Source organism: Hemitrygon akajei, chromosome 17 (genome assembly GCF_048418815.1).
Source record: "Hemitrygon akajei chromosome 17, sHemAka1.3, whole genome shotgun sequence".
Lineage (NCBI taxonomy): Eukaryota > Metazoa > Chordata > Chondrichthyes > Myliobatiformes > Dasyatidae > Hemitrygon > Hemitrygon akajei.
The window spans coordinates 57,412,606-57,425,012 of record NC_133140.1 but is presented as its reverse complement, the minus strand read 5'-3'; the positions used below and the strand labels follow the sequence as shown (position 1 = coordinate 57,425,012).

The 12,407-nt window shown below is 41.1% G+C and overlaps 1 protein-coding gene across 3 annotated transcripts in view; it reads left to right on the top strand.

Annotated features, from left to right (window-relative positions):
* spire2 (spire-type actin nucleation factor 2) overlaps positions 1-12,407 on the top strand; it is an 82,178-nt gene that overhangs the window by 47,665 nt on the left and 22,106 nt on the right. For all 3 annotated transcript variants that reach the window (XM_073070206.1, XM_073070207.1, XM_073070205.1), the window contains exons 6-8: positions 644-730; positions 4,473-4,599; positions 11,386-11,561. In XM_073070206.1, coding sequence (XP_072926307.1) covers positions 644-730; positions 4,473-4,599; positions 11,386-11,561 — 390 coding nt within the window. The remainder of the gene's footprint in view (positions 1-643; positions 731-4,472; positions 4,600-11,385; positions 11,562-12,407) is intronic.

The following is a 12,407-nucleotide window of genomic DNA, read 5'->3' as shown; positions in this document are numbered from 1 at the left end:
AATATATTGCTCATAATACACTAAATATTCTTCCTTCAAATTCTGATGAAACCTTATTGATCTGAAGCATTAATGCAGCTTCTCTGAGTTCTGCTTTACTGAATACTGCCTAGCCTGTCCAGTATTTAAAGCATTTTTTATTTTTGATTTTCAATTTTTTATTTGCTTTTGTATTTCTATTCAAAAGTTCACAGTTCCATCATTATCACATTTTTCAACATAAAGAACACTGATATTGAAAGGATTGTATATCATTTTCAAGTAATATTGGATCCTACACATACTTACTATTGATTTTCTCTCCCACTGATCCTTGGATTTGGAAAAACATCTACAATTATAGTATGTATAGTCATTCAAAAATACTTTTCACTACATATGTTGTGTTCTGCTCAAAGCAATTAGGTAAATTATAAGTTAACACAGTATATAATGTGCATTTAGTAATAGAATAAATGTAATAAAATGCTTTTTCCATCTCATAAATTATGGCATGGTTTGCAGTTCTTCTGGACATAAGCTGAAAAATTAAGCAATTGTAGGCCTGTCATAGTGGTCAGGGTTGCTGATTTGTTTAGTTGCCGCCTTTGTTGCTATGATACTGATCACTTAATAACTCAATAAGAATTCCATTTGTTTGTAGGTTGATGGTGACATTTCACCATGCGTGAAGAAAAATGCCCACGAACTCATTCTTGAGTTTATAAGGTCACGGCCGCCATTAAAACCGGTAGGATCAATTAGTCTTTATCTTTTAACTTGCATTGTTTGTCTTCCTCTCTTCCTTTCTTCTCTCCCCCCCCCCCCCCCATGATTTTGTTTCTCCCTCATATTTTATTTGCTAGTCATGGGTGGTTTGGTGAAGATGGTTGAGGCCACCTCCCCACATCAGTTTGTTTTCCAAAACTACACACGCAAAATGCTGGAAGAACTCTGCAGGTTAGGCAGCATCCCTGGAAATTAATAAATAGTCGGCATTCAAAGGTTCACTTATTATCAAAGCACATATCCATATAAGACTCTGAAATTTGTATTCTCCGGATAGCCAAGAAAGAACATGAAAGTCATTCGGAGAGAAACATAACCCACTCCCCCATACAAAACAGAACATCATCCCGCTCATCAACCCCACTCCCCAAAAAACCCCTGCCTCTCACAAAAAAAACGAACAGAACATTAACCCCCAAACACCCTCCCTTCGCACAACAAAACGGAAAAGGAATGTGCGATTTATTTATTTTTTAAAAATAAAAGCTGTCTGGAAAAAGTCCACAGTCCATAAACACAGAACCACGATATTGCCCTATGATATCACCAATATTCTTCGAAAGAGAAGAGAGGGACACCACACAAGTCAGAGGCCTACCCGCCTGCCACAGCGATAGGCTGCTCACAGACTTCTCCAGCAACTATCAAAATCAGGCAGTCAGCACTGAAATCCTTGCTCACCTTCCGCATTCGCCTCGATGTTACAATCTGCCTCAACACTTCGATTGGTGAATTAATGGGCACTTTAAATGGCCAGATGGAGTCGAACATCAGCTCGCACCCGTCTCAAAGTTTCTTTGCATCGAGGCTGTCTGAGTACACACTCGCTTCCTGGAATCTTCTTGGACAGAGCAAAGCGCTAGATCACTGAAACAATCTCCAATCTGTAAATCACAGGCTCTAACAGTCCTAGAAACACATTTAAGTGAAAAACAGACTGATGCACCATCAATGACTCTCGGAGACGTAAAGGCAAGATATTGGCTTTTATTGACTGGAAGAAAGAGCAAGCAGCAATTGACCACCATGCTACATCCTGGAGACTGAGGGCCGGGCTCAGGCCCCAATCGCCTTTATACCGGGGTCTGTGGGAGGAGCCACAGGAGCAGTCAGCAGGGGGGGGGGCGTGTCCAGACAGGTATATGTAGTTCACCACACAGACATAAAAGAAGCAAGATATTTTTGTGAGCTACCTGGAAGACGTTGCCCAAAGGAGCATTGTATATTGGCAGCATCTTGACTGGAATTTTTCAGGCCAAGACCCTTCATCATGACTGAGAAGGAAGGGGGAAGATGCCACAAAAAAAAGGTAGGGACAGCAGAAGAAGACAGCTAGGTAGAAAGTGATGGGTGAAGCTAGATGGGTGGGAAAGGTCAAGGGCTGGAATAGAAGGAGTCTGATGGGAAAGGAAAGTGGACGGTAGCAGCAAAGGATGAAGGGGGGCACCTTGGGGAAGTAATAGGCAGGTGAGAAGTAAAAGGTCTGAGTGGGAAATAGAGAAAAGGGAGAGTGAAATTTGTTTATTGGAAAGAGAAATCAATATTCCATCTGCTTTCTCCTTCTGTATTCTCTGCCTTGCCATTTTCCAGCAGGTGTTAGACTGCCGTGGGACATAAAGTTATTCTATTACGCAAATTTATATCCTTGCTTAACCAATGCAGTCTCCAACCTATTTAACTATTAACATTTAGCACCATTGGATAACATTGTAATTTATATCTGGATATTATCTTTGAATGCAAATAATTGTCGATGTGTAGCATGTCACTGCTCCACCTTAAGGATTTTGTGATCCCTGACTTGTACTAATTACATGCATTTAATTAACTAAAATGAAAATTGCTAAGCTTTTTGGACCTTTGAAGTCTATGTACTTCATATTTTGAGATTTCGACATTTATAAGAATTCTACTGCAGAAAAAATATCAGGTGCTATGTTATAAAGCCAGCATAGAGTAACTGTTGATCATGTCCTGTATACACTTGACCTAAAGCAGAGTTCTAAGACATCACTGCTGTTTCTGATAATTTCATCCTATTCTCCATTTGCAATTGACTCAGACTTTGCATCTAGCAATAGCGAACAGGTTAAGCTGCTCATTGTGGTTGATTCGTCCAGAGGCACTGTATAGGTTTTTTGCACTGAGGGCAGCACTGTAGCATTGTGGAGGCCAGCATCCAGTGTTTAATTCCCACAGCTATCTGTATTACTAGGCCATTTTGTGATTTTTCTGCCGCATCTGATACTAAGAGATGGGATAGTGGAATGATACAGAGATTAAACTGAATTGGGAAAGGAAGTACAAATTAACTTTAAAGGATTTTGGAATATTGGGAGGAAGATTAACATGGGCAACGTTAAGTACATATCTTTAAAATTATTTTCTTTAGTTTAATATTTTCAGTTCTATACAAATGATCTATTAAAGGTAGTCTAATTTGTGTATCTTTAGTGTTGTAGCATTCTGTCCAGTCCAGAGATATCATATTTTCCTTAGATTTACTGGCTACTTGTGGGTTCAATATTGTGGTCATCAAAATGCTTTCACTTGCAAAATTTAATCCAATTGTCTCAGGAAAGATTCCCATCAAACAATCTTTAGTGATAGAAAAACTTACAGTAAATATTTTTCTTGCAGTGTAAGGCTTACTTGGTATAAGTCATATGTTTAAGTTTCAAAGATGCAGCCTTTTCACCTCAGCTCAGCCTTTTTAAAGAGGTTTGACAAACTGGACATTGGAAGCGTGATTTGAGGGCTGAGATTATTTAACTATATTAATTTAATTATGTGAACAATTATAATTGTGTATTTGGTATCAGGTGAATTTGGCCTCAGTCACTTTCAGTTTGACACCGGGACTGCAGTCTCTAACCTCGTTTTTGTAGTTGGCTTTTATTTGCCTTCCTAAAGAAATGATCCCGCGCAGCACTTGTGCTGCATCTTCTGCAAAACAGTAGTTGGAGTCAACTGTGCACACCTTGTGTCTACTTGCTAAGATAAACCCAGCCTCTTAGAATAGATGTGGGTGAGTAGACTGAATATGTATAAAATTGTACAGGTTCACACGAGGGTGCTTTAGTTCCTTTCAGATACTTATCTGTGAATGGCATGCCAAGTTTTGAAGAAAATTTAAACATGTCACTAATCAAGCAATGTTGTACAATGTGGAGGGAGAGAAATAGTCAATGATAGTGGAAGTGAAAAGGTGTTAAAGCTTCACACTCTTATTGGCCAAATAAATGGAGTAAAAGACAGTAGAGAGGCCTGTGACTTGCACTATTACATTATCTCAACTAGGCCTGCAGGTGTGATAGTATTTATTGAGATGCGGTGCCTTCAAGCCACATCACCCAGCAACCCCCTGATTTAACCCTAGCCTAATCATGGGGTAATTCACAATAACTCATTAACCTATCAACCGGTACATCTTTAGACTGTGAGAGGAAACCAGTGCACTTGGAAGAAAGCACATGGTCATGGAGGAAGAACATACAAATTCCTCACAGACAGCGGTGGGTCTGAACCTTCCCATGTCACCTCCCTGAATCAATTTGAAATTAATGTGTTGGGCGTGATGCTCTGCATGAGCCTATGCAATGTGAAAATTGTGGATTAAGATCTTGTAAGTTACTCAAATTCCCACAATTCTTCAACCACTGCTCTTTCCGGGTGAATAGGAGCCTTGAACTATTTGTTTGCAGGTCTCTGAAAGAAATCTACGGCCCAAACCTCAGAAACCACGCAGTTTACATGAGCGGATTTTGGAAGAGATAAAGTCTGAAAGAAAACTTCGACCAGTGCAAACTATTGGTAGAAAGAGAAACAAAGGTAAGTTAAGTTTACCATAATTAAGGGATACTGGAGTGCATCAAGTTCCTCACCCTCTATCCTGCCATTTTGACTAGCATCTTGCCTGCCTGTGAGCCATATCATGTTATACAATAAAATCTGTCCATCGCAATCTTCAGCAATTCTATTAACCAAATATTGAAAGCCTCCTGGGAAGAGCATTCCACCTTTCAACTCACTTTGTGTGGGGAAAAGTTCGCTACTTTCAAAGCTCTGCATAGAACCCGGTAATGCTGGTGGTGTTGGGTTTCCGAATGGCAACACTGGCCCTGAGCATTAAAACGAATACAAAATTGACCAGGCAATATGGAACTGCTGTCAGATTAAAGGGACCACAACTGTAAATTCAGAGCCAGGTTTATGAAATTTGTTGGTTGTGAAATTTGTAGTAGAAGGAGTACAATGCAACATATCTTGAAGAAATTACTGTAAGTGAAAATAATGAGTGCAAAAGGTGGTGTTCATGGCTCCATGAACTGATATAAAACTGATGGCAGAGGGGAAGAAGCTATTCCTAAAACATTGAATGTGGGTCTTCAGGCTCTTGCACCATCTCCTTGGCACATGTGACATTACTAAACCAATTCCAATTCTAGTCCAAGCTAGTTTTGTAGTTTCAAATAAACTATTAAACCAAAAACGCTGTTGAATAATGAGCACTGTTAATTTCCTGCTCACTTCAGATAAGGAAGTATGAAAGATGAAGCCACACTTCTAGGACTAGTGCTGTTATCCTTTTCATTTATAGCTGCACATTGCATTTTTCAATTTCACATTGTATATATCAAATACAAGTTAGGATTTGTTGGTTGAAGTCTGGGGGCAATAGGTCACTACTGTTACGTGGGGGAGGAGAATTTGCAGATCAGAACTTGGAACTAACAGAAACCTATGGTTCATCAGGCTCCATGATTCTTGACCCTATACACTTCGAACCTGAACTATTTACAGGAAACATTTCAACAATATACTCAAAATTCACTGGCAGGATAAGTGAACCAAAGTCCGTGCCTACACTGGCCAACATCCCCTGCACCAAGGTCCTAGTTGCTCTCAGCTGAATACCTTGGACTTGCCACACAGCTCTTGTGGCAGAGTTCAGACTCCAAAGCAAGCTTTTTCTTCCGAGTTTTGTCATGGGAAAAGATTGAGCAGGGAAAAATATTTTAGGTGTGCTCAAAGCTTTCCTGAAGAAATAAAACATACGCATTGACTCCAGGGAACCTCTGTTCTGCTCAGAATGGGGAAGTAAGACTCAGGGTGCTACTAAGAATCTCAGCGAACAGGTAGAAGCCCTTCAGAAGCGACAGGAATGTCTCGTGTCGCAACCTACCCACTCTCCTGCCCCACCAGTCTAAGAGTGGATTGTTTGAAATGCAGCACTCCTGTCATCGGGAGCGGAAGCAAAGCACCCTTAATCCTGGAGAGGAAAAGAGGAGTGCTGTGATCTGTGTGTTCTCAGGAATTTGTGACCTCAGGACTTCATTTGGTTATGATGATGTTTGCAAATGTTGAGGAGAGTGATGCCTGTACTGTGAGATCATGAGTTCCTCATGTAAAGGTAAATTCCATATTGAAGTTAAACCTTATTTAATTAAATGTGAGCTAACTTCAGCGAATATGAAGGCAATCATTGAGGCTGAAGGTAATAGAAGAATAGAGGTTAGAGATGCCTAACCCCTTTCCCAGAGACTCCTTCAAGGTGAGCTGAATAGTAGGTTCATTGATACGGTTTTTGTAGTTTAGTTTATTCTATGAATCACTGATAATACTGACAAGGTCGGGACAGTGCTGACTCTGCAGTTGCAGCAAGACTATGTGAGAAACAATGAAATCTGACACTGAGGACAAACGTCATAGGAAACCAAGAAGATTGGATGATGTTTCTGGAATTGATATAACTAGCCTAAATACCCCACATCATGCCTCAGTTTGGAACTATTTAATCTGATTAATAAAATGAATAGTAAAATTGGAATTGGGGGATATTCACTCAAATGGACAGATTTTATTTTTCTGCCCGAGTTAGTATTTGCATGTTCTTGAGATCGCTTGCTTAGTTTCCAGAGCATATCACTATGATGACCTTTGGTGTCAGTGATGACCTCTGTTAAATTTCATCACCTTATTTTTATTTTCCTACTCAATTCTGACAGGGAAGATGAAGCCCCACGAATAGACCCAAACTTGTGCATTATTGAAAATATAGATGACCCCCCACAGAGTTTGCATTCCTAGAAAACCATTAGTATCTTGAGTTGAATAAAAGTATATTTTGGGTTTATTTTGCATGGCATAAATTCTGTGGGATTGACTCATTCTATATTTGTATTTGGAAGTGATTTATGAATTCTGTAAGAGTAGGTTTCTGTAACCTGAGCCACTATAACACAAAGGTCACTATAAAAACTTTGTAATTTGGTATTAATTAGTACATATTTAATCTTGTTTTCTAAGAATTAAAATAAATGATGTGAACATAGGCCTGTGCTCAGCAATACTGTGCTGGCTTAAGCTCGTTAATCATTAAAGTTATGGAACACTACAGCACAAAAACAGGCCCTTTGGCCCATCTGTCTATGCCAGATTAATTTGCCTAGTCCCATCTACCTGTTCCTGGACTAAAGCATTCCATACCCATCCATGTACCTGCCCACATTTGTCTTCACTGGTGAAATTGAGCCCACGTCCAGTGCTTCCACTGGCAGTTTGTACCACACTCTCACCACCGAGTGAAGAAGTTCCCCTTACACAATTCACCTTTCATCCTTAATCCATGACCTCTAATTGTAGTCTTGCCCAAACTCCATGGAAAAACCCTGCTTGCTTTTAGCCTAACTACACCCCTCATCATTTTATATATCTCTATCAAATCTCACATCATTATCCTACCCTCTAGGGAATAAAGTCCTAACCCATTGAACCTTTCCCAAAAGCTCAGTTCCACAAGTCCCGGCAGTGTGCTTGTAAATTTTCTCTGCACTCTTTTGATCTTAGTGACATCCTTTATGTAGGTAGGTGACTGGAACAATACACAATACTATGAATTAGGCCTCAGCAACATCTTTGTGCATTTTCAAACTAACATCCCAACTACTGTACTCAATATATTGATTTATGAAGGCCACGGTGCCAAAAGCTTTATGACACAGCTTCTTGTGATGTTACTTTCAAGGAATTATGGATCTGTACTTGGATTCCTCTGTTCTACCACAATCCTCAGTGCCCTACCACTCACCATGCAAGACCTACTCTGGTGTGTTCTCCCAAAGTGCACCACCTCACACTTGTTTGCATTAAATTCCATCTGCCATTTTCCAGCCCATTTTACCAGCCGGTCTAGATCCCACTGCAAGATTGGATAGTCTTCCTCGCTGACCTTGATCCCAATTTTGGTATCATTTGCAAATTTGCTTATCTAATTTACTACATTCTCATCCAGATCATTGCTATAGATGAGAAACAACAATGGACTCAGCTCTGATTCATGTGGCACACCACTAGTTACAGGCCTCCAGTTAGAGAGGCAAACAGCTACTACCACTCTCTGGTTTCTCCCACAAAGCCGATGTCTAATCCAATTTACTACCTCATCCTAAATGCCAAACAAGTGAACCTTCTTGACCAACCTGCCATGTGGGACCTTGTCAAAGGTCTTGTCTAAAGTACATGCAGGCTACATCCACTGCCTCACATTCATCAGCTTTCCTGGTAACTTTCTCAGAAAATCTGAGATTGGTTAGACACAACCTACCACACACAAAGCCATGTTGACTATTCCTAATTGGTCCCTGTCTATCCAGTCCCTTAGAATACCTTCTAACAATCTGCCCACTACTGATGGTGGTCTGAATGGCCTATAATATTCTGGCTTATTTAAAGAGTTTTTTTTTAAACAATGAATCAACTTTGGCTATCCTTTAGTCTTCCATCACCTCACCTGTGGCAAAGGAAGTTTTAAATATCTCTGCTACGGACCCCTGCAATTTCTACACTAACCTCCCAAAAGGTCTGAGGGAACACCTTGTCAGGCCCTGGGGATTTATCCACCCTAATTTGCCTCAAGACAGCAAACACCACCTCTGTAAACAGTACATGGTCCATAACCTTGCTGCTGTATTTCCTCACTTCCGTAAACTCTGTCTGTCCCCCAAGTAAACACAGATGCAAAAAATACATTGACGATCTCCCTCGTCTCTTTTGGCTCCGGGCAGAGATGATCACTGTGATCTTCAAGAAGAACAATTATTCTTTGCTATCCTTTGCTCTTTATATCTGTAGAAGCCCTTGGGATTCTCATTCACCTTGTCTGCTAGAACAAATTCATATCATCTTTTAGCCCATCTGATTTCCTCCTTTAGTGTTCTTTTGCATTTCCTATACTGCTCAAGTACCTATATTTTTTTTCTTCCTGCCTATACCTGCTATACACTTTTTTATTAACTAGGGAACCTGTTACCTTTCCCTATTCTTCTGGGAAAAAATATACAAACTGTACTCAAAATTTCACCTGTGAAGGCTTCCCCCTTGCCAAGCACACCTTTGCCAGAAAACAACCTATCCAAATCCACACTTGCCTGAACCTTTCTGCTACCATCAAAATTAGCCTTTCTCTAATTTAGAATCTCAACCTGAGGACCAGACCTATCTTTTTCCATATTTACTTTGAAGCTAATGGCTTTGTGATCTCTAGATGCAAAGCATTCCCCTACATAAATATCTGTCACCTGCCCTATCTCATTCCTAAATAGCAGATCAAGTATTGCACGCTATCTTGTTGGGACTTCTATGTACTGATTAAGGAAACTTTCCTGAACACATTTGACAAACTCTGTCACATCCAGCCCTTTACAGCATGGGAGTCCCTGTCAATATTTGAAAAGTTAGAATCACCTAATATCACAACCTTATTTTTCTTGCAACCATCTGCAATTTCTCTACAAATTTGCTCCTCTAAATCCCACAGACTGCTGGGTGGTTTCTTGTATCCCATTAATGAGGTCATCTATTTCTTATTCCTTTGTTCCACCCATAACACTTCAGTAGACAAGTTCTCCAGTCTGTCCTAACTGAGCACTGACCTGATATTTTCCGTGACTAGTAATGCCACCCTTCACCCTTTATTTTCTCCCGCTCTATCATGTTTAAAACAGAACCCCAGAACATTGAGCTGCCAGTCTCACTAATAACTACAATGTCATAATTCCATGTTGATCCGTGCCCTGAGCTTATCTGCCTTTCCTACAGTATTCCTTGCATTGAAATATACACACTCAGTACACTAGTCCCTCCATACTCAACCTCTCAATTCTTGTTTTTGTATGTAGGCTTGCATCTTTCCCCACAGCCGTTCCACCAACTGCTCTGTTCCCCATCCCCCCTCCCCCACAAATCCAGCTTTAACTTTCACCCCCCCCCCACACACACACACACACCATGCAGCAGTAGCAAACCTTCCCATAAGGATATTTGTCCACCCTTAGTTTGGGTGCAAACTATCCCATCTGTATAGGGCCCATTTTCTCTGGAAGAGAGCCCAATGGTCCAAAAATCTGAAGCCCTCCATCCTGCACCATCTCCTTAACCACATTTTAACCTGTATCTTCCTCACTAGCATGTAGCGTGGGTAGCGGTTCTGAGGTCACGATCATGGAGGGCCTGTCCTTTAACATAGCACCTAGCTCCTTGATCTAATTTTGCAGGACCTCATTGTCCTTCCTACTGATGTCACTGGTACCTATGTGGACCATGACCTCTGGCTGCTCACCCTCTCACAGTGGACTCAATCCAAGATATCCCTGACTCTCCCACCTGGAAGACAACTTGCCATCTAGGAATCTCGTTATTGTCGACATAACCTCCTGTCTGTTCTCCTAACCATCTAACCATTGAACCCCCTATCACTACAGCTTGCCTCTTCTTCTCTCCACCCCGCCCCCCCACGAACCACAGAGCCAGACTCAGTCCTAGAGACTTGACCACTGTGGCTTTCCTCTGCTAGGTTATCTGTTATTGAGGGGAATTGACACAGGAATATTCTGAACTGGCTTCCTATCCCCTTAACCCCTCCTGACAGTCACCTGTGTCCTGCACTTTGGGTGTAATTACCTCTCTGCGTGTCCTGTTGATCAACGACTCAGCCTTCCAAATGATCCGCAGTTCATCCAGCTCAGATTCCTTGACACAGTCTGTTTTTTTTTAAAACAAAAAAAATCAAACTCCAGATGGATGCACTTCTTGCAGGTGTGGTCGTCAAGGACCCCAGAGGTCTCCCTGCCTTCTCGCATCCCGCAAGAGGAGCATTCCTCTCCTGTCTGGCATCCTCACTGCTCTAACTATGCAATGATAAAGAGAATATTTAAATGAAAGAAAATTACCCACTGCCTTTGCCTCTATGAGCCAAATCCTTAACTCTAAATCAGCCATGATGAAATGGCAGAGCAGACTCAATGGACGGAATGGCCTAATTCAGCACCTGTGTCTTATGGTCTCCCTGCACTAACAATGGCCCACTTTTACGATGACTGCTCTGCTTAAACCTATCTTTTTATTGGCCTATGCCAAGTGCCTAGTTATGCACAATCTAACATCTCCTCATCTATTAAACTCCCGCTCCGGCTATGCACAATCTAACGTCTCCTTAGGAACTGTGGTGCGTAGAATGTCCTGACTGCCACCACTCACTACTTTTGAAACCCTTCTCCTTCCTTGCACAATGCAATGTCATTGTTTACATTGTAGTTAGAAGTTCATTGCTTTCTGCAGAGATGCTATTTGGATCATTGCCATGTCTGGTACATGCCTGCACCGATGAGCTGAAATCAACTTCGTGCATAGACCTCTCAGTTCCTGAGGCAGTGGGAAGTACACAGAGACCCAGACCCAAGGTTCTACTTAAAGCACCAACACTGGCTGAAATGGATGAAATGTGCATTTCAGAGGTAGGAATGTAACCTCATTTATTTAGTCGAAACTGATATTTGCAACCATTTGTGAAGGCCTAAGTCTATCTTGCAATCAACATGCATGCCCAAAATGGGCAAAATCAGCACATTTGTGCTTTTATTGAATAAAGAAAATTCACATTTGTTAAGTGAGTTACTGTGTAATCCCAGAAACAAAGATTTTTCTTCTCACTTTGGGTTTCACTGATTCACAGTGCTGTGCAAAACTCTTGGGTATATATATATATCTAGGGTGCCTAACACTTTTGTCAACATGGAGCGGAGAGTGAGTTTGCTAATCTGGCGGGAGCAAAGCAAATTGGGAAAGGTGAGTGTGGAGCACTACAGGAGGGTGGTGGCATAGGTGCAGTCACACCCAGCTCTGGGACATAATTTTGAGTCCAAACAATTGGTTTATTGATCATTACAGAATGTCTCTCTGGTGCTTTCTGCTCCCTCCCCTTTTCCCAACCATGATTCCCCTCTTCCTGCCCCCTTCCCACTCAATCCACAAGAGACCCATGTCAGAATCAGGTTTATTATCACTCACACGTCATGACACTTGTTTTTTGTTCTGCGGCAGCAGTACAGAGCAATACTTAAAATTACTTCAGTACTATGCAAAATTCTTAAGGCACCCTAGCTATATATATGTGCATAAGGCTTTTGCACAGTACTGTATCTTCCCATAATTTTTAAACTGGCTCTAGTTCTTAACCTGCTTTAGTAGGATTAGATTTCATGTTCTCTGGATTAGTTGTGAATGTCTCTAGATTATATGATGAATAACACATCCACTAAAGTGTTAAACCTGTACCATCATTAAATGTCTCCCTTTCATTT